This window comes from Cadophora gregata, assembly GCF_030347475.1.
Source record: "Cadophora gregata isolate MNR1 chromosome Unknown scaffold_15, whole genome shotgun sequence".
NCBI classification, from domain to species: Eukaryota; Fungi; Ascomycota; class Leotiomycetes; order Helotiales; family Ploettnerulaceae; genus Cadophora; species Cadophora gregata.
In genome coordinates this window covers 1,178,964-1,197,083 of record NW_026695938.1, presented here as the reverse complement: position 1 = coordinate 1,197,083, position 18,120 = coordinate 1,178,964, and the positions used below count along the sequence as shown (strand labels likewise).

At 47.1% G+C, this 18,120-nt stretch overlaps 7 protein-coding genes across 8 annotated transcripts; 1 reads left to right on the top strand and 6 right to left on the bottom strand.

The window, feature by feature from the left end:
- Positions 1-9: 9 nt before the first annotated feature.
- ONS95_005011 (uncharacterized protein) lies at positions 10-1,573 on the bottom strand (the record flags this gene model as incomplete). The annotated part of the gene is made up of 4 exons (XM_058498402.1): positions 639-1,573; positions 395-588; positions 225-330; positions 10-172 (listed from the first exon to the last, which is right to left on the bottom strand). Exons 1-4 carry the CDS (start codon positions 683-685, stop codon positions 10-12), a joined length of 510 nt encoding a protein of 169 aa, XP_058351916.1. The 5' UTR covers positions 686-1,573.
- A 1,701-nt stretch (positions 1,574-3,274) lies between these two features.
- Positions 3,275-4,684, bottom strand: VMA5 (Vacuolar ATP synthase subunit C; the record flags this gene model as incomplete). The annotated part of the gene is made up of 5 exons (XM_058498401.1): positions 3,275-3,487; positions 3,537-4,029; positions 4,083-4,174; positions 4,230-4,324; positions 4,384-4,684. The coding sequence occupies 5 exons, from the start codon at positions 4,682-4,684 to the stop codon at positions 3,275-3,277; spliced, it is 1,194 nt and encodes a 397-aa protein (XP_058351915.1).
- A 2,029-nt stretch (positions 4,685-6,713) lies between these two features.
- Positions 6,714-7,448, top strand: ONS95_005009 (uncharacterized protein; the record flags this gene model as incomplete). The annotated part of the gene is made up of 3 exons (XM_058498400.1): positions 6,714-6,894; positions 6,994-7,184; positions 7,236-7,448. 3 exons carry the CDS (start codon positions 6,714-6,716, stop codon positions 7,446-7,448), a joined length of 585 nt encoding a protein of 194 aa, XP_058351914.1.
- Positions 7,449-7,930: 482 nt separating this feature from the next.
- ONS95_005008 (uncharacterized protein) lies at positions 7,931-10,186 on the bottom strand. 2 transcript variants are annotated; one of them, XM_058498399.1, is made up of 6 exons: positions 10,128-10,186; positions 9,542-9,931; positions 9,431-9,446; positions 9,189-9,374; positions 8,689-9,086; positions 7,931-8,602 (listed from the first exon to the last, which is right to left on the bottom strand). In XM_058498399.1, the coding sequence occupies exons 2-6, from the start codon at positions 9,802-9,804 to the stop codon at positions 8,410-8,412; spliced, it is 1,056 nt and encodes a 351-aa protein (XP_058351913.1). In that variant the 5' UTR covers positions 9,805-9,931; positions 10,128-10,186; the 3' UTR covers positions 7,931-8,409. The 2 variants fall into 2 exon arrangements, with proteins under 2 accessions (XP_058351913.1, XP_058351912.1); XM_058498398.1 differs by having other exon boundaries at positions 9,431-9,471; positions 9,542-10,186.
- Positions 10,187-10,863: 677 nt separating this feature from the next.
- Positions 10,864-11,959, bottom strand: ONS95_005007 (uncharacterized protein; the record flags this gene model as incomplete). Its single annotated transcript, XM_058498397.1, has 2 exons — positions 10,864-11,207; positions 11,254-11,959. The coding sequence occupies 2 exons, from the start codon at positions 11,957-11,959 to the stop codon at positions 10,864-10,866; spliced, it is 1,050 nt and encodes a 349-aa protein (XP_058351911.1).
- Positions 11,960-13,025: 1,066 nt separating this feature from the next.
- Positions 13,026-14,967, bottom strand: ONS95_005006 (uncharacterized protein; the record flags this gene model as incomplete). Its single annotated transcript, XM_058498396.1, has 6 exons — positions 13,026-13,262; positions 13,317-13,607; positions 13,655-14,035; positions 14,082-14,416; positions 14,464-14,880; positions 14,934-14,967. The coding sequence occupies 6 exons, from the start codon at positions 14,965-14,967 to the stop codon at positions 13,026-13,028; spliced, it is 1,695 nt and encodes a 564-aa protein (XP_058351910.1).
- Positions 14,968-17,239: 2,272 nt separating this feature from the next.
- On the bottom strand, positions 17,240-18,096 carry ONS95_005005 (uncharacterized protein; the record flags this gene model as incomplete). The annotated part of the gene is made up of 2 exons (XM_058498395.1): positions 17,240-17,735; positions 17,786-18,096. 2 exons carry the CDS (start codon positions 18,094-18,096, stop codon positions 17,240-17,242), a joined length of 807 nt encoding a protein of 268 aa, XP_058351909.1.
- Positions 18,097-18,120: the final 24 nt, after the last annotated feature.

Below are 18,120 nucleotides of genomic sequence, written 5' to 3'. Positions count from 1 at the left end.
AATTCTTGCTCACGTATCAAACCACTCGAGAGGATCGTTTTGAAAGAAGATGGCCCGGAAAACTTTATCTCCATCTGACTTGTCGATTTCCTCCATGTGGATACAATGAAGCTTTGCAGTCTCTGCTTCGCCTGGAATGAATGCTCTAAACATGAAGTAACAGTCAAGTCCCCTATTGTCCGATGTCAGCTCTTTGAAGTCAATAAGAACACAGGAGGATGAACTTCTCTGGAGAGGCGTGCGAGCGACCACTGTCTGGCAATAGAACCTTTCCGAGCAAGTGCAAGCCGTAGGCTGATTGCGCAACCCTGACTTCCTTCAGGTCATCGGCTGACGTTGTGTCAGTATTAGAAGATTTTTACGAGATTTACGTGGAGATTCCTGCATCACTTACAAGAAAAGTTTGTGAGTTGTTCATTTGACAGGTCTTTGACAGCCGTGAAGTACTCAGGCTCGTGCTCTAGGGAACATAAATCTAGGTTGTGATTACAAGAGGTTAGGAACTTACTATCAGTCTCATGACGGAGGTGTTGGAGAGTCTTCTTTAGGTCGATCTCAATCTCTTGGAACGCTTTGATAGAGTCCGCCCTTGTCGACGCATTAGCAGCATTTCGTATCAAGTGGGCCGTCGATAATACTTGGGAGGATGAGGCAGGCCCAAAGTCACGGTATCGGCAGTTGCCATGATGATGTTGTTGAATTTGTGTTTTGGTTTATTTGTTTCCGAAGCGATACCTTGGGAAGCTGGGAGCCAATACTGGATGTTACAGGTTTTTGGGAAAAGGGATGTCGAGTGAATGGATGGACTGCACGGCCTGACCTGGGAGCACGAGCCCTTTATATCACCTTATGGCAGGCTCTGGCCAGTTACGAGCCTTGAAGTGGGGGAGCAGGATGATTGCATGATTTGCAGATTCCCACACGTTGCGTTGGAGACTCATGCCGCTTCATTGGACATGACCAGCCACAATTGACAGGTTAACGTTAGCCTTCAAGTATAACACTGGAAGCCGGACTCCAGATACGCGGCCAATCGTGCTGGTGACCCATATTCAAAATGGCATTGTGGTTTGAGGCCACAATCACAGTATAAATTCACAGAAGGTTCCATGCTTCCCAACACAATACAGTCGCCAGAGTAGGTAGCTCTTCAAACCGCACATCGCCGTGCCAGCTATAAGTTGGCGTCAGCGGTGGAAATGCTGGGTTTCGAAAAGACAGGGATTAGAGCAGGAAGGAGCCGAATGACGTCGGCTAAGGGTCTGCAAGAAGGTAAAGCAGGGCATAACCGAAGCTCGAAGGCATAACCGAACAGCAACAAGATTGATCCTGCTTGCTGTTGGTTGTGCCCAGAAAATGAAAAGAAAGGAGAGGAGGATTGGATTGGATGGTGCACCACGACAGCTACCTTAAGTTAGTTCAAGACACAATTGTGGAGTGCGCATACATACATATCAAGTGATAAAGCTGCGGCGGAAACTTTAGCGAGGGGCTCAAAACAAGCTCTCAGGACTTGCTTTCTACTTGAGTATCTAACCAGACCAGAGACCAACCTAAGCAGAGAACATGCAACAAAACACATAAGGCCGTTTGCTAGAACACGTACTTAATTGTTCGGCACTGAACTCTATATAGAGCGCTACGTGGTTTATGTCAAGCTTGCTTTGTTTTCAACATATTTCGGTGATTGTACCGAATCAGCAAGTGGCACAAAGCGGCCGGCCGAATCGCCACCTTGACGTGCGACACGCTACAAAGTAGGCATTAGGGGAAGTTAGCAACTGTGTAACTCACATGAACTGAGTTTACTGCTATACCCTTTTTTGATAATTGTGTAGAACCTATATATTCTTTACATTTAGATATTTAGTAGCTACTTTTCTACTCTTTGATATAGTTTAAGAGTTTAAGGTTTCTCTTAACCTTAAAAGTACTAATAACTAATACCTTAATAATAAAAGTACTTTAGTTCTACTTTTACTTAACTAAGTTTTATAAAATATATAGAAGTATATAATTTATACTTTATAATTTAATTTTAAATTATTAACTTATAATAGGTTTAACTATATATCTTATAAGTAGAGATATTAAGGTTTTCTAAAGACACGGGGCTCCTTTGTAAGATTTCCCGAATAGGTAACTTTTCTAAAGTATTTACTTATAAACTTTATTACTAACTTTCTTTATTCTATAAATTAATATAATTGTAATATTCACTCTTTTTTAAAAATATATCAGCAAAAAATTCCAGCGCCGGGTGCACAGATCACCCGCTATTTTCGCTATTTCCGCTAAATAGACGCTTTTTCCGCCTAAGGCAGCCTTAAAATATAAGAGGCCGCTATACGTCGGCTCTAAATAATAAGAGGCTGCCCTAGGAGTCCTAGGAGCTATTACTTATTATATAAGCTAGGCCTAATTAGGAAAGATATAATATTATTAATTAGAATTAAAAATAAAAAATTTATTTTTATTTTTAGATTTTATACTAACTAAAAACAGTTAGACTAGCGTAGATTTTAACCGAAAATCTAAAAAGATATATACTTTTCGCGTATATCTTTAAAACTAGTCTTACTAAGCCTTTAACGCTATAAATATCTACGCTAAAAATTCGCTAGCGTACTTATAATTCGATTCGAGTAAATTCTATATAAGAATAAGTCGCCGCCTTACCTAATCGGATAATATAAGCCTAATAATACTCTCTTATAAGGTATACCTTTATAAGTACCTTTAATATCCTTAGTATTCTTAGTATTACTAAGCTTTCTAAGCTTACTAATATATCTTCTATAATATTAAAAAAATCGGACTTACTTTTATTTTATACACTAGTCCTAATTAGGCTTATAAGCACCTATAGCGCCTTAGTCGCCTTAGGCGCCTACGTCGTTAATTTAAATTATTATATATAGTCTTAGAGGTCGCTAGCTATTAAATTTATCGATATGTAACTTAGGCTGGAAATCGCGAAAATAGCACCTACAGCGGCTACCTGGAGCTAGATCTTTTTACTAATATAACGATTTTATCTTAATATATAATATTATAGAAAAATTTATATTTTTCAAGTTTTAATTATTCTTAGACTTTCATTAGTAGTAAATACTAACTTATATAAGTTATACCTTATATAGTTAACCTGTCTAGTCTATACTTTTGAAATAGAACTCGCTATCTTATTATTAGAGCCTACTTAACTTTATTTTCTAGGATATCCACTGCGTTAAGGTAGGTAAAAAGAGGTAATCTACCCTAGTGCTCTATTCTATACAATCTCAAAGTCATAATAAACATAGGCTGTATACTCATTGCCCTCGCCCCCCTGACCACCAACCCCAGCCGCGGCCATTTCCGAGGATAGTGCCGAGTCATCTTTTGTAACCTTGCCCTTCTTATCTCGTCCGAATGCATTTCCACCAAGATATGAGTAAGTCGAGTCCAGCGCAGTCTTCGCTTTCTTCGCAGATTTGGTATTTGCCTGTCGGCAGTTAGCCATACTCCTTCCAGGCCAATATTATCGGAATTACCTTGATTAGCCCGCAGACGAAGTCAAGCGGAAGTCCATAGCGTAAGACGGTTTCTACGAAGACCCGAAGTGTCAGAACATGTATCCATATCATGACAGCTTCGCTCCATCCCGTCCGTCCAAGTCGCAATGCCTCGCCCCAAACTTTACGCTCGTCCTTGCCCACTTTCTCAATCTCCTTGCGCTCCTCCTCCTTTCCGCCTTCAACATACTTGTAATCTCTTGGCGTCCATTTCATCTCTCTGCATTTGTGCTGGAACTCTGCGCTATGCTTCTTAAAGGTTGTGACAGCAAACAGAACGAATTCGTCGTCCTTGGTGATTTCGTAAGCGGATCGGGGAACGACCATCGGTGACAAAGTCTCATAACTTCTTAGGAAATCCTTCTTGGAATTGTTAGGGACAACAACGAGGTGGGTCTCGATGTATTCCGATTCGTGGATCAGTAACTTGGGGTCAACAACTGGAGTGAGTGACCTGGTGGAGAGATTTCCACTGATTTGGTTAGCAGGAATCCGCGGGTAAGTAGATTTATTGCCCAGGCCTACGTTTGTTTCCGTTGGAGTGTTGTGAGATTCGTCTTGACTTGCGTGTACTGGGTGGTCTTGCTTTTTACATCGTTGTCAATGCTGGCAAGCTCCTATAAGCTAGCTGTAAGGTGGGGGTTTTCTTTCATGGGACATGCGCGTGCATACCTTCTGCAACAATTCAATGAGCTCTGCCAGCGGCTTATCGGCACGATACTTGACTTTGTTCCAGTTGAAGGATCGTAGATATTGATCCGAAGGCTCTGCGGAAATGGTTAGATTTCATGTACCGAAGCCACGGCACGAGCTGCAGATAACGTACTGTCATTCACCGTTTTCTGCTGGGCGATCTTGTCCTCATCGCCCTCGAGTAGGTTCTTTAAAGAGTCGCCCATCTTAGCCACTACACCTTCGCAGGCATTCTCTAGTTTCGCCAGGTCATCTGCTTGCTGCACCAAAGCATCGAGAGTTCCAATCTTGAATTCGGGAATCTTGAACGGCAGTACGGCAACGCTGTCTCCTGATACTGTTGAACGTAGAGCCGTAAAAGCCTCCTCCTTGTCGCTGGATGTTGAAATGGACGTGGGCAAAGACACCAGCATGTACTTTGTGGAGCCCGACATCGTGTCTGTTGATTCCGCCTCTAATCGATGCCTCGAGCAACTGAACCAGAACAATGATTTAGGAGGGTTCAATCGACGTGTTTTCGTTTGCGACGGGAAGGAGATCGTATAAGTAAGGACAATCCGCCGGGTGTGGTCGGGCAGCTGTAGAGAAAGATCGCAAGGCAGGAGGCAGGCACGAGCGCGGACAGCTGGAAACTGGAAGCTTGAAGCTTCTCTGGAATGGGAAGCTCTTATCGGGCACGTGAAGGCTCCGATAAAACCTAATTTCTACCTCACCTCGCCGTCATTGGCAATTCACCCATCATGGCATCCTTCGAAAAATACAAAATGGCCGGAAATATTCGTTTCCTCTTTTACTGATGAAATATCTGACAATTCCTCCCGAACCTCAAGATGATTCACTGCCTAATAAGTCCCTACTGGTCCCACTTGCCACCCAACATTCGAGTCTCTCCAATACCAAGACTGATCCCCATGCCTTGTCATCTCGCTTTTGGATAGCTCGATGCCGAACAACTGGTAGTACGTGTTATCCGTTTCGCTTGTTCGCAGGAACACTTTTACTCTAGCTGGGAGTGGAAGCAGTTGTTACATACCTGTAACCACTAATGATAGGTCTCAAGTATCACCTGGAGATGGATTCCTTACGTACTTGGAAATTTATTAGTTGGATTTGATTTCCGTACCTTAAGTGTGGCCGCTTTGCTACTCTGCTGTTTTTGTTCCTGCCTGTGCTGAAATTAATCCTTTCTACTACAAGTCCGTGAGCCTGCAACAATGTCTAGTCGAAGCTCCCCGTGGCATTCCATGTAGCTCCATAAGTGCTGAGGTACATTCTTCGATGAAAGCGTCTGGAAGTTGAGCGTACTTGAAAGCATCAAGCAGGTTCCGGACATTGTCATGGTCAAGTCATATTCGGGTCTTCAAAGTCGCGTGACAGTCTCCAGTGCCTAGAAGGCAATGGAATGCTATCAGAGAAGGAAGCCAGACGTGCATATCCCAAGGAACTCCCCCTCCAGTCATTTGGTTGTGGGGTTTATACGAATATTGCAGAGATTGGTCAGTGAGATGCAGGGGTCTTTACGCTTTTGGTATCAGATTTCATGTTCCTCGTTGTTGACGTCCTTGCAACGCTATATGTATGCAAGTGCCTCAACATCTGGAAACAAAACGTACAGCATTCTTCCGGTATTTGTAACTACTCATAAGTGGGCACCGATTTTTTACTTGAGAGAAATTGCTTGTAGGTTAGGGCAGTAGGGTTCGTTTCGGTCTTGCGATCGTCATGCCATTCATCTCTGTGATTAAGACGTTGCTGTTGAACACATCAGCAATTTTTCTCGCCTGAAGATTTCTTTCTCCTTCATCCCACACAAGCATCTTTGCTCCAACAAACACAAACCGTTACTTGGCGGAGCAATACACGATGGATCTTACCTTGGAGTATGTAAACAGAGTCCTCCTGAATCCTCTCATCGGACTGGCTAGATCCCGATCGCTTTCCTGGCTTTCCACCGGCAAGACCGACTCGATCCTGGACAACGATATCGCCCTGGTATTCAAGCAGACCTTATCCTGTCCTGGATCACCGCTTTTTATTGAGTCGGAGGATCAGTGGGCCGATCAGGTTGACTGAACGGCGACTGAAGCCAAGTAATCGTATTCCCAATGCCCATACTCAAAAAATAAGTTCTGATCTCCCTTAGTATATACCGACAAGAACTTTGGAATCTCTGGCGTCGCCGGGAATTTGAAAGATTGGCGAGACCGTGGGTCAATGGATTGGCTCACTCTACGGTCATCTGAAGCCGCAATACCATCTCACCACGCCAGCAAACATTCGATTACAGAGACTTAGTCGGGATGGTTCTATGTCCGTGTTCACAGCAGAAGGTGCCCCAAGACGGTAATTATGGCCATGTTTGCGGATCCTAGAGTAGCGACTGCGCGCACGCCCACCGCTGCCTCCATTGCCCTGAAATTAGCAAGAAGCCATTGACACTACCTCCTCTATCTGTTCACAGGCATGATCCGATTGTATCCGTCGTCGCTACCTCCTTTCCCGCTTTGGGGTAACTCTATGTTGAACCCCATTCGTGAGTTTGCGCGGCCGATGATGATCAATGCGGAGGAGGCCGTCACTGGTGTAGCCAAGAAGACTACCCCATTCGGAGAGGAGATCCTGGTTGAACTCTTCGACTCTCAAGGTCAGGTATGCTTCATTTGCATCATTACATGGCTTCCAGTGTCTGTCGATGGACCTCGGAATCAAATGAAACGGAATCGGTGCTAATATGCCCATCTAGCATGCGATATTGCTATCAGTCCAACAAACATTCCCCTCGATCCCACGAAGGCATTGGACAAGAAGGCAGCCGAGAGTTCCAACGATAATAAAGTCCGCGACAGCATGCTAGCTATTACTAAATATGGCTCTAACACGGCCGAACCCATGGGGCAAGAGTCCACCAGCCAAACATCATTCGGATACAAGGCCGTCACTAACCCCCTCATGTCCGGAAATTCTCTGATTAGACGCTAAACCAAGACCCATGGTATCGCGGTTAGCCCACTTGTATCTCCAGCCGTTGGCCCAGCCGTCCCAGTTGCTCCCCTTCCCCCTCGCCGCCCAAGATACTTGCTCCAACCGATACCGCATTATTCACACAAACTAAAGGTTATCGCCAAGGGAGAAACCACGACCGGAAACGTCATCAAGGAGATCGTCAGCTGCAAAGATCCAGGTGAAGAGGTTGAGTAGCTACCGTTCCACCTTAGAGCTTCAGCGTGACCGACCGCGATTGACAGAGGCTCATAACAACATGACGCAGTCAATTCCCGCCGAGCGAGAAGATGAACAGACCAGTCCGTAACATAGACACTCCTCAATGCCCACAACACCCTCCGGTAATGGCTTGCTGCGAGCCTCACGCAACTATTCCAATATCAAGAAGACGACCATGTCAAGTACTTTTATTGAGGTCGCCGAAGTTGAGGAGGTGGAGCACGCTGCTTAGACACAACACAAGTGGCAGGCACTTAGACCACTTCAACTGCAGAAATGCGAGGGCTTTTTTTGAACGGAAAGGAAGGATGGAATGGCCTTGGCAGTGGCAATGGACGGTCGGTGTTATGGAAAGCATAGCATTCATCTCACTTGAGATAAGATCGGGGTCTATCCTACACTAATAGAAAGCTCATCGTCGACAGTTTTGCATGTTACCTTTTGAAAGGCAGACGTTTTGTGCACGGTGTATCAGCTGATACCGCAGGAGCATTTGAATTTGTTGAATACTCTCGAGTGGAGTCGGCCATACAGCCAATATATGGCAGCCGCTCATTTGACTTGTGCCAGGGACTAAAATAAATCTTACCAACCCCTTCATCTCACCGTTATTAGGCGAATGCAAAAGGGCAGCCAGCTGGTCTCTCAACCATTAGCTTTTTCTCCCAAGCCCTAGTCTCCCCTAGTCCTCGATTCTTCATGATCTTCGGTCCAATTTCTTCGAACTTGTAGCCTTCAGGCAGGTACAAATTGCCCTTTGAGCCGGGTCTGTCGCCACCAGAAATCCACACAAACAGTCCTTCTGGGCCCCAGCGATTAAGAAAGCCCGGTTTATCTGCACGGTCTTCAGTATGGTGGACGTTTTTGCAACAGTGGAGCGTATGATCCCTGGGAAATATCGAGAAACAGGAAATAGGACAATACGAGCAGTGTACATCTACTCACTGTAGAATGGATAAGCCACATATCTGTTAGTGTGGAATCGTCCGGTATTCAGGTCGGGGTGGTCGCTGAGCTCCCGCACTCTCATAAAATAAGGTCGTGGGAGTGCCAGGTATCGGAGGACGAAACGACGAAGTCCGAATAGAGCATTAGCAACTTTGAAGTAAGTCGGTGGTGGAGTTGGATGCCTGTGTACACTAGAGTCAGCATGTGACCTCGGCCAATTTTTCTTTTACAGAGAAGCAGTGATGGCTGTAAGGAAGTGACGACAAACATCATGGCAGCTCTTAGACGTTCACCCATCATGACCCCAACCATATGAGAACCAGCTGCTCTGAGCTGATGTGGGACGTAGAACAAGAGAAGAGGGATCAACTCGTCAGCAGTAGTCTTGTTTGTTTTCGCAGGTACCATGAACTTGATTTCGTAATCGTGTGCCCATGTTTTGATGTCCATGTAGAATTCCAGACCATCGGTCCATTCCTTCTTGGTTAGATAACCTACATATTTAATTCCCATGGCATCGCCGATTGATTTCCAAAATGTAGCGATCGCACACACTTCCAAATCGTTCATGCTTCTCCATTCATACTTCTCGATCCAACTGATAGGCTCTGTGATGAAAACGCTCAACGTGTAGAGCAGATCCCCATTTGAAATCTTGCCAGCCTTCTAAATTTCAGTGGATTAGCATCGAGTACCGAGTCCTATGGAAAAGCCCGTATTGAATCCATGGAAGTCACGGTCAGGGAAAGTAGCGGAGAGGGCGCTTACCTGGTATTGACTGTGGATATAATTCATTCGAGCAATGGCTTTGATAACACGCTCTGACTTTGGGTGATGGCCAGCAAATTCTTGGATGAGAACTGTAGTATCCGCGTACCTCTTTCCAGCATTTTCTGGAGTACTGAACTCCTTGGTGGCGCAAAGCAGCTCGGAGATTGTCGGAATGCCGTAAGTCTGACAACAAGATCAGGATACGAGGAGGTGATAAAGGCTGGACACTTGTGACTTACTTTGAACAAAGCAAATCTGCGTAGTCGTAAATTAGAGAGGTCTAGATTTAGCTGTTTGAGATGGACCAAAGCTGGAAGCCGCTAGTTGGAACACGCAGAGAAATGACCTACTGGACACTTGTGTAGTAAATCTTGGGGAATTCACGCTCCGCCAGCTGGCACATGATAGCTTGGGCCTCCACATTGGTCATGCGAGCCAATGACTTCCGACCAGTCAAGTTGTACTTCCTAAGCATAGAAAACTGACGATGGAACCTCAAAGCAGAACAGAGCATGACATAGAGCAAAAATCCACCGACGACATATGGAGTCCAGGGAATACAGCTAACAGAATATGTCGTCTCGGGGGAGGATTTTGTCACAGTCGCCATCATGGATGGAACCAGTTGGTTTCTGCGAAGCAGCTGCGTTGATGCTATAACTGAGGAAGGAGTGTTGACTTGGTTAAGTGCCCCAGGACAGCTATACAAGCGTATCTTGTCAAGCGAAAGCCACAAGGGCCTGGAACCAACAGCTAGTCAGCATGCGACGTTGCCAGTATGTGTGTAGCTGAGAGGATAGAATAGAGATAGAGTAGGTAGTGTCCACTAGCCGTGGACCCGAACCCTTGCTGGTGATCGCACTCGCACTTGCACGGCCATGCGAGTCGAGGGCGAAATCGAGCCTGTATGATTGAAATAAAATCGGAAGCAGGTACCTAGATAGGCCCAGGTAGAAGCAAAGACAATGTCGTGCTGCGGAAATTCGAAAGCTGGTGGTGGAGTGTAGTGTAGTGTTGTTGCAGAAGTGAGAGGAGAGGCTAATCTGGTGCCTTCCCTGTTTCAGTACACTCCAATGCAACCGTGGAGCAGAGGAGCAGTTTACAGTGCCCCAAGCCGTGGACTGCTAAAGCGGAAATACTAGCACGGTTAAGAAGCTTGTGCGTATAATTATAGTCACACAAACATAGGATATCTAGAAGGTTATTATGCTTGTTTAGTCTAGATTTTGAAGAAAGATGCAGGAAAAGGACAGCTGGCTTGGTACAAAGCGCCGCCATCCCCCCTGGTTCGTCATTAAAGATCCAAATAAAGCGCTATTTGGTCAGGCTTCTACAAACACCACTGTGATAGCCGGCAAGACTGCGATTCTATGTATTTTCGCCAAACTCTCAAATTCACACACTTCACCTATGCTCCAAGCTCGGTTCTAGCTCTTCTCCTCAAGTTCTCCTGCCTCCACATGTCTCTCAAGTGTTTTGATTCTTATCGGCCAGACCACAACTCAAGCATCTGCCACAACGATAAGTATATGCCAAGGAAGATATTAATTGTGTTCAAGAAGGGTATACGCCCAACAGTAAGTATCTAACGCATAAATTGGCTACCGCATGTTTCAGATCCCCAAACTCCTCTCATGCACTCTCTCTCTTTTCTCTCTTTCATTGTCGGCCATTAATGATCAGTTTTGAGCCACGGGATGGTCTCGCTGCTAGAAAAACTGAAGGGGCTCTTCTGCATCTCTGGACTGCGAGGACTTAGCTTTACAGCAAAGAGATCCTCTTCGGTCTCTGTCTCATCTCTGGCGTCTTTGGCGGGAAGGGGGCCACTTGCGATGGCGTTCAAGGAGCCGACGCAACCACTATCATTTTGTCGAGCGAGGAGATGCTGTGGCGGGGTTTGGAAAACAGCCCGTGGTGCCCGCGAGGATGTTCCATGGAACAGTGAGAAGGACGAGACTGCAACATCTCCAGTGTCTGGAGATAAAGGATGGGAATCGGAAGCCGAGGAATCATGCCCTGGCCGCTGCTTAGCACAACCTTTCCACAGACAGGATAAAATTACCTGATGAGCTTAATTCCGAAACACTTGTTCCCAGCTTCAAACCTTTCAGCTTTCCTGATAGCCTTCCACTCCCACCTGAAGACTTCGGACTCGTGGGTGGCATCGTAAACTGTAAGTCCGGAATGACTTTCGGACCAACACCAAAATTCTCTTCTATCCACTGCTTCTCTTGTATTGCCATTTCCAGTCCAACACCTTCTCCATTCCTCATCTCTAGTTCTATCTCCTGCTGCAAAACAGACAATCGTTTCTTAGCCCAGACTGTATGCAGAACACCTTTCCGCCCTTGACTCGTAGCACTGACGCCCAGCTCCGGCGGGAATATGGCTGGCAAAGGATTTGTCTGCATAGTCTTCCCTCCAGTTTGCGAGAGCTTGATAATACTCGGTACGCTCGACCCGGGGGCGAGTAGAAAGTAAAGTCGGTGTAGTATCCCCTCAGAACCATCCTTCGCTGACAAAACGGTTGACTTTCCTTCCCAAGATACCTCCCAATCTCCCATGTTTGGCGGCCCATCCGCCTCCTCATCTGACCATTCCACCATCAATATCTTGGTTCCTTCATTCCCCCTTCCCGACTCAAACTCGAAACGGGCAAGAGCTCTTGACGAGGACACAGCAGGGGCTTCTTCGTTGCACAGGCTTTCACCAGTTGCAGTAACTCCATCTGGCTCGAAGTCAGGTCGTCGTGGCGATGGGTCCGCCATTACAAGATCTCGCTAGGTCTGCAGCTTGGAGAGCTTGTGAGGAGCCGTCAGTCCATGCGGGGAGGCAGACAGAATGTCGGAAGGGATGAATATGAGCCCAGGCGAATGAAGCGTCGGGTCGGTGATATTCCTCCAACAGTCCGTCCTTCAGGCTGCTCGGTGACTCGGAACAAAGAAGTTGTAACCTCGGGAGGGTCTGGACGGATATATGTGCAGTGTAGCGCCAGATGAGGGCTGGAACTCAGAGACCGCGGCTTTTGTTTGCATCACTTCCTTTCGTTGAGGATTCGTACGCAAATGCAATGTGGTGAAGTGCAGCGCTGTGCAGCGGCTCTTGAGGAGGACTGGTGGTTATCGCCAAAGGCCTGAAAGTTCGGACATTTGTTTCTGACCATGGGTGTCCCATTGTGTCCAATGAATGATTGCGCAGCGGGCCTTGGGTTGTAGTTTGGACTCGGACTTCCACTGGATCGTTCACGGATTTGGTGGAAGGGAGGGGCTGACAGATGGCATGGCTTGCCACGCCCTAAGAATAGAATATGGGTTCGGCCAATGTTCTGGAAAGGGATGGGATGGGATGCATGGGATGCCATACCTGGCCCTAACCTTAAATAGCGTAGATCGAGCCTTGGCCATCTGCCGCTGGATAGTAGAATAATCTCCAACCAAGGTAATTTTCTCGACTTCCAAGCCATTGCTTGCTACGAACTTACGAGGCATTCATTCAGCAAACACTTCATGAGTTCTGAGGCCCTAGACGGATCCAGATGACCAGGCGTCGTATTCGATTTTGCAACGAGTAAACCAGGCTTCTATATCGGGCGATGACTGCAAACCAAGTGTGGCAAATTTACCCCACGCAACATGTTGAGGTCAGAAATCCAGATAGGTCAGACGCAGTGGAGGCTCATAGTACACTCAGCACTCAGCACCTTCGAATGTGGAATGCAATGGAATATTCAACCAGTATCCGTTCTCCGAAGCACAGAATAGTTCAAAATGCCCCATGTGATTAGATATTTTTACTACCTACTTGACACTCCACACCCTGTCTCACCTACCTCTCTTAAAAATGATATTCAGCAATGATCTTTTCTGCGGCAGTCTCTCCGACAAGATATGCCGTGCTCTGGGTGTGATTGTTAGGAACCAAGGGCAAGATTCCTAAATCAACCACGCGCAAGTTCTGGACGCCTCTAACGCGAAAATCGGTATCGACGACAGCACCCTCATCCTCTTTCTTGCCCATACGAGTCGTACTGCACATATGCCAGGAGCTGAACATATTGCCTGTGCAATGTTCCTGTTTCATCTTAACACTTATCCACAATAATACACAGCACAGAAATTGACGTACCCAAATATCCTCATCCGAGCGACTCTTAGGACACCCAACCATTCTCACAGTGCTCTTTCTAAAGACAGGCGCTTCCAGATAATCCATCAATTTACGCACTCCTTCGATGAGGACCCTTCGATCATAAGGGTGCGAGACGAGTCTAGGATCTGCCTTGGGGGCGTCCAGAGGATTTGTGGAGGCTAGAGTGACTTCGCCGTACGATTGAGGATTCATCACGAAAGCGAGTGCAGTGAGGTAGCTGTCTGTAGGCTGGAGTTGATAGTCGCCTACAAAGAGGGGCGGTGTGTGCTTTCTGCTTCAGCTTGTGCAATGTGCAAGGGGTCACTGGGACGTACCGTAGCGAACTCAAAAGTTGGCACAGTTGGTTTCATGAGATACTCCTTTGTGTCCTTGTCAAGAGCTTTGAATTCATCGGAGGCGTACACGGCTTCACTCTTGAACCATCCCATAGGAACGGAGCCATACAATGAATTCAAAATGCCGGTCTTGTTTTCTGCATGTTGTGCTCTGGCAGCGGCCACGGCTTCTGCGTCTGCCTCAAATGTCATCCTGTCATTGGTCCCCGGCTTCTGAAGAAGAGTTATGGTGGTGAAAGCATGGTCTTGCAAGTTCTTGCCGACTTCGGGTAATGCATGGATAATTGAGATTCCGAGCTTCTTGAGCTCATCGGCAGGACCAATTCCCGAAAGCATCAGTAGTTGGGGAGAGTTGAGTGCCTGACTCATTAGTGGTTTGGTCTGACGCAAGTGGGAGATGACTTACTCCACAAGACAGAATGACATCCTTCTTCGCGAAGAACGCCTGACCTTCAACAGTCTCAATTCCGATAGATTTCTTTCCATCAAACAAAATCTTAGCCACGGTCATGTTAAGTGCGAGCGAGAGATTTGAAGGAGCGTCTCGGAGATACGACGATGCAGTGGTCCTCTCGCCCTTGTAAGCGCACGTCGCTCCCATTCCCATACCGATGGGATTTCCAGAGTTGACATCAGGATTGATATCCATCCCAAGCTCCTCGGCTGCTACAAACACGTCTGAGATACCTTTCTCCCATATATCGGCATAGCTCAGGTCTAGTGGACCAGTGGTACCATGATCTAACTCCTTAATTGAGCTCAAAAAGTATTGCGTTGAAACGACCTACCTTGTTCTTTCGGGTTGATATATTTCTGATGCTCCTGTGGGATCTCGACATGATATCTCTCAATCTTCTTGAATCTCTCCTTAACATTTTCCCAATTCCAGGCATCGTCGCCGAGCTTTTTAGCCCATTCATTGAAGTCCTCATCAGCGCCAATGAGCCAACAGGAGAAGTTGATCGCCGTGCTACCACCCAGCCCTTTGCCGCGCGAATAGTCAATCTCTTGTCCTTTCAAGTGACTTTGGGGAGCCGTCTTATAACCCCAATTGAGCTGTGGTTGGGTGAAGGCCAAGTTGAATCGGTCGCCTGGGACAAGATAGGCAGCATCTTTGTTGTCCCCGCCAGCTTCGACGAGCAGAACTGAGAATTTGGATGAAGACTTGGCAAGTCTTGTTGCGACAGCACAGCCGGATGGCCCGGCTGATAAAGGGAGTCAATAAAATTCGAGAGGGGTGCGTAAAGAATCAGCTCACCTCCAACCACAATGAAGTCATACTGACAAGACATTCTAATAATCGTTAGGTGAGAGACGATGCTTGGGATAAGAATAGAGATGGATTCGAAGGCTGCATAAAACACTCAGAAGACATACTGCAACCAGGAGATCAATGGCGGAAAACAAACTTATATGCAGAACGACCCGCTGAACGGGAAGTGCGCATCGATGAATAAGACTGTCGCTGTCAGCACGGACTGCAGATCTCAAAGTCCAGCATGCGACGAACATACCGCGCCGATTTGCAGGTGCCAGTCCGATGCAGTCAAGGTATGGAAACAAGTAAGCTTGTCCTTGGGAATGTGCTTCTCCGCGAGGCGGGGACAATTCCGGTGCCTTTCCCCTTGGCAGAACGAAAAAGAGGAGGTGAGTCGTTTGGAGAATCCGAAGGGTCAATTATCTTTGGGAGAACAAGAACATATAAATATAGAGAGGTTCAGATGTGTCAGGTGAGAACCCCCACAATCTGTCCCTCGGGGAAATCCATGGTATTTTGATACTGCCTGAAGCGGGACCAAACGCGGGGTTGCGGGGGGGAGGAGCAGAGGAGGTCCATTCTCTTGAGGCTGACTCTGCTGAATGGAAGGCTGGCCTTCGAACTTTGGTTAGTGGGACGCCAATCATTGACTAAGAACTTCGGAAAACATTTGCGGGATCTCGAAATCCATGCAGACTTGCAAGAATATGAGGGGCCATTGATCTGTTGGATATGAGTACAGTACTATCCTCCCCCCTGAATTCATGTTAAATCTCTAGAAAACTGGAGTCAGTGTGGGTAGCTTTCTAGGGTGTCTATCCAACAGATATTACTGCTTCAGGCCCTTGTAGTCCTCTCAAACCTTCTACTGTATAGACACCCTAGCTTTTACAACAGACCTAATTCTGGCTCGTGCCTCGAGGCCTCCAGGGTTACGTGACTACTCAGAAGTAAGTCTTCAAGCCTCCGCCCCATATTCTCAACACTTTAACATTAATTCAGGGGGGGGGGGATAGTATGAGTGCTAACAGGGGCTTGTGTTCTGTCAATTGGACTCTTCGGGTGAGCCCCATTGGCTATCTCGGAACGCCTCGTATCAACCGGTCCTTTTGAAGCACCGGGAACAGCAATAGGTGCCCTGGCTCTGGCATGATCCAGCAGCTTGGGATGACTTCGTCTTAAAGCTTGCGATTGAGTAAATGAGAACATGTGATCCTGTAAAATTTATGGTACGCCTAGGTGAACTGAATGGCATGAGCATGCCCTATAAAATCAGTATACAATGGATAGTCCCACCTAATGTTTGAGTAGCAGTTCATGCGGCCGCTGAACGCATTGGCATACCCGCGGGTTGCGGGCTTGGCCCGATGAGACGAAGCCTGTCTGTAGCATAATTCAACAAACAAATGGAAGCGAATGGAGAAGAGACCTTGTTACACGTAATAGCGGACGAAGTGCTTGGACTGCTTAGCGGTACAGTGAGCATTGTAACAGAAACACAATACACCGCACTGCATCTCGTGCATAATAGTAACTCAGAGATCATACTGACGTTTGGGTATATATATGGATGGAGGAACTACTTTAGCTCCGCTCCGATACAACTAGACTATGCGAATCAGCGACTCCACCTAAGAGAAGTTGCACCAAAACAGCTGCTCAAAACTTGGCGTTCAAGTGAAGCTTTACCACCAACACAAAGTCTAAGAACATTATTGGTATGAGGAACAGGATGACAGGTTCTGGAAAGGTAAGATGTTGTAGCGAAGATTTGACAATCGGCAACAGCTTAGCTAAGGGCGACTTTGATTTGTGTCAACACTAAGCCGCCGAGAGCTCTACCTTGGGGGAATAAGTAGTGCCTGTCAAGTTAAAGACCTTGGCGATTGGATCCCGCGCTATGAATTCCGTATCTCATCCTCATACACCCCGCTTTTGTGGCTCCGATCAATGTGTAGCTGTAGTGTCGTCTAAAAAAGCATAACTTTCTCAGAAAGAAATCATTACTTTTGGAATGCCTTTCCCGCCGAGATCTTGCGTATGATAGAGCATCTTTACGTCTGCAGCCATGATACTAAGTGCGGTGATCAGTAAAACCCGCCAAGCCAATCCCAGGCAAGGCATGTGACGGCGAGAGGGACGCGATCACACTTTGCGGTTGAGATGTGTGATCTCAGCCCTAGATGCTTGCCACAGTGTTGACGTTTTCCAAACGTAAACGCCAAATGGGCTCATTGACCGAGTGAGGGTAGCTTGAAGGCAGCTCGTTATGGAATAGTGATAACGCCGCAATAGGCTGTCGTGGTTTACCGCCATCCTCCGACACGACCTTCGTCCCATCTCTCTTTTCGCTCCTGACGTGAGTAATAGACCTTTTTTGCCTCACGGTATCGTCTCACCCACTCAAAGGCTTCTCTCTCAGACGCGGTTCCGCCATCTCCTTCAAGGAAACTCTCTTCCAAGGCCCGGCAAACCATCTCTTGTTCCTGCATACCTTGGTTGAGACGCTGATAAAGGGAAGAAGGTGAGAAGGGAGCCAATGCACGATCCATGTCCGACTGCTTCTGCCGCCATTGTCTCTCAAGGGCATGCGTTGACAGGAGCTGAGCTTGGGTGGAGGATCGCAAGTGGCTAATTCGTGCTTCAAGCTCTTTTAAATGCGAAGCAAGAGAAACGTTCTCGGTCAATGCAGCTTGCAGCGGCTCTTGTGATGTGGCGACTGAGGGGTGTGCAGTAGAAGACGAGTGGGCAAGTGCTGCTAGGAGAGCTGGTTTCGCCAGTACATCGGCTAGATCTTGTTTGCTGGAGAGAAGTCAATTCATGTCCTGGGAAAATATAGTAACGTTACAAACGATTTATCCTCTAGAATTCTGGGAAGCCATCTGTCGCCAGGATCTTGGGTCTGCTGTGCATACGGCTGCTCGCGGAATCGGGCCTGTTGCGAGGGCTGGGATTCTTCAGAGCGTCCACCATAGGTATCGAGAGCTTCTTGTGTCTGTGGAGGCGGGGGAGGAGGCATTGGTTGGCTGCCGGCAGGTGTGCTACGACGACTGACCTCTTGACTGCTCGGCTTTGGCGGAGGTGCAGGTGGTAGATTGGGGTCAAAAGACTGAGAGCTTCGATGCGGTTGGTAGGGCGGATATACTGGTGATGGAGAGGACATGTTTGCTGGAGACAGGCAGACTTG

What these genes read in the sequence shown, in the direction of transcription:
- ONS95_005008 (XM_058498399.1), bottom strand. Translation starts at nt 9,804, where the DNA reads ATGATGGCGACTGTGACAAAATCCTCCCCCGAGACGACATATTCTGTT. An exon ending in ATATCCACAGTCAATACCAG is followed by an intron (nt 9,087 to 9,188) that starts GTAAGCGCCCTC and finishes ACTGAAATTTAG; the next exon opens with AAGGCTGGCAAGATTTCAAA. An exon ending in CGTCTAAGAGCTGCCATGAT is followed by an intron (nt 8,603 to 8,688) that starts GTTTGTCGTCAC and finishes TAGTGTACACAG; the next exon opens with GCATCCAACTCCACCACCGA.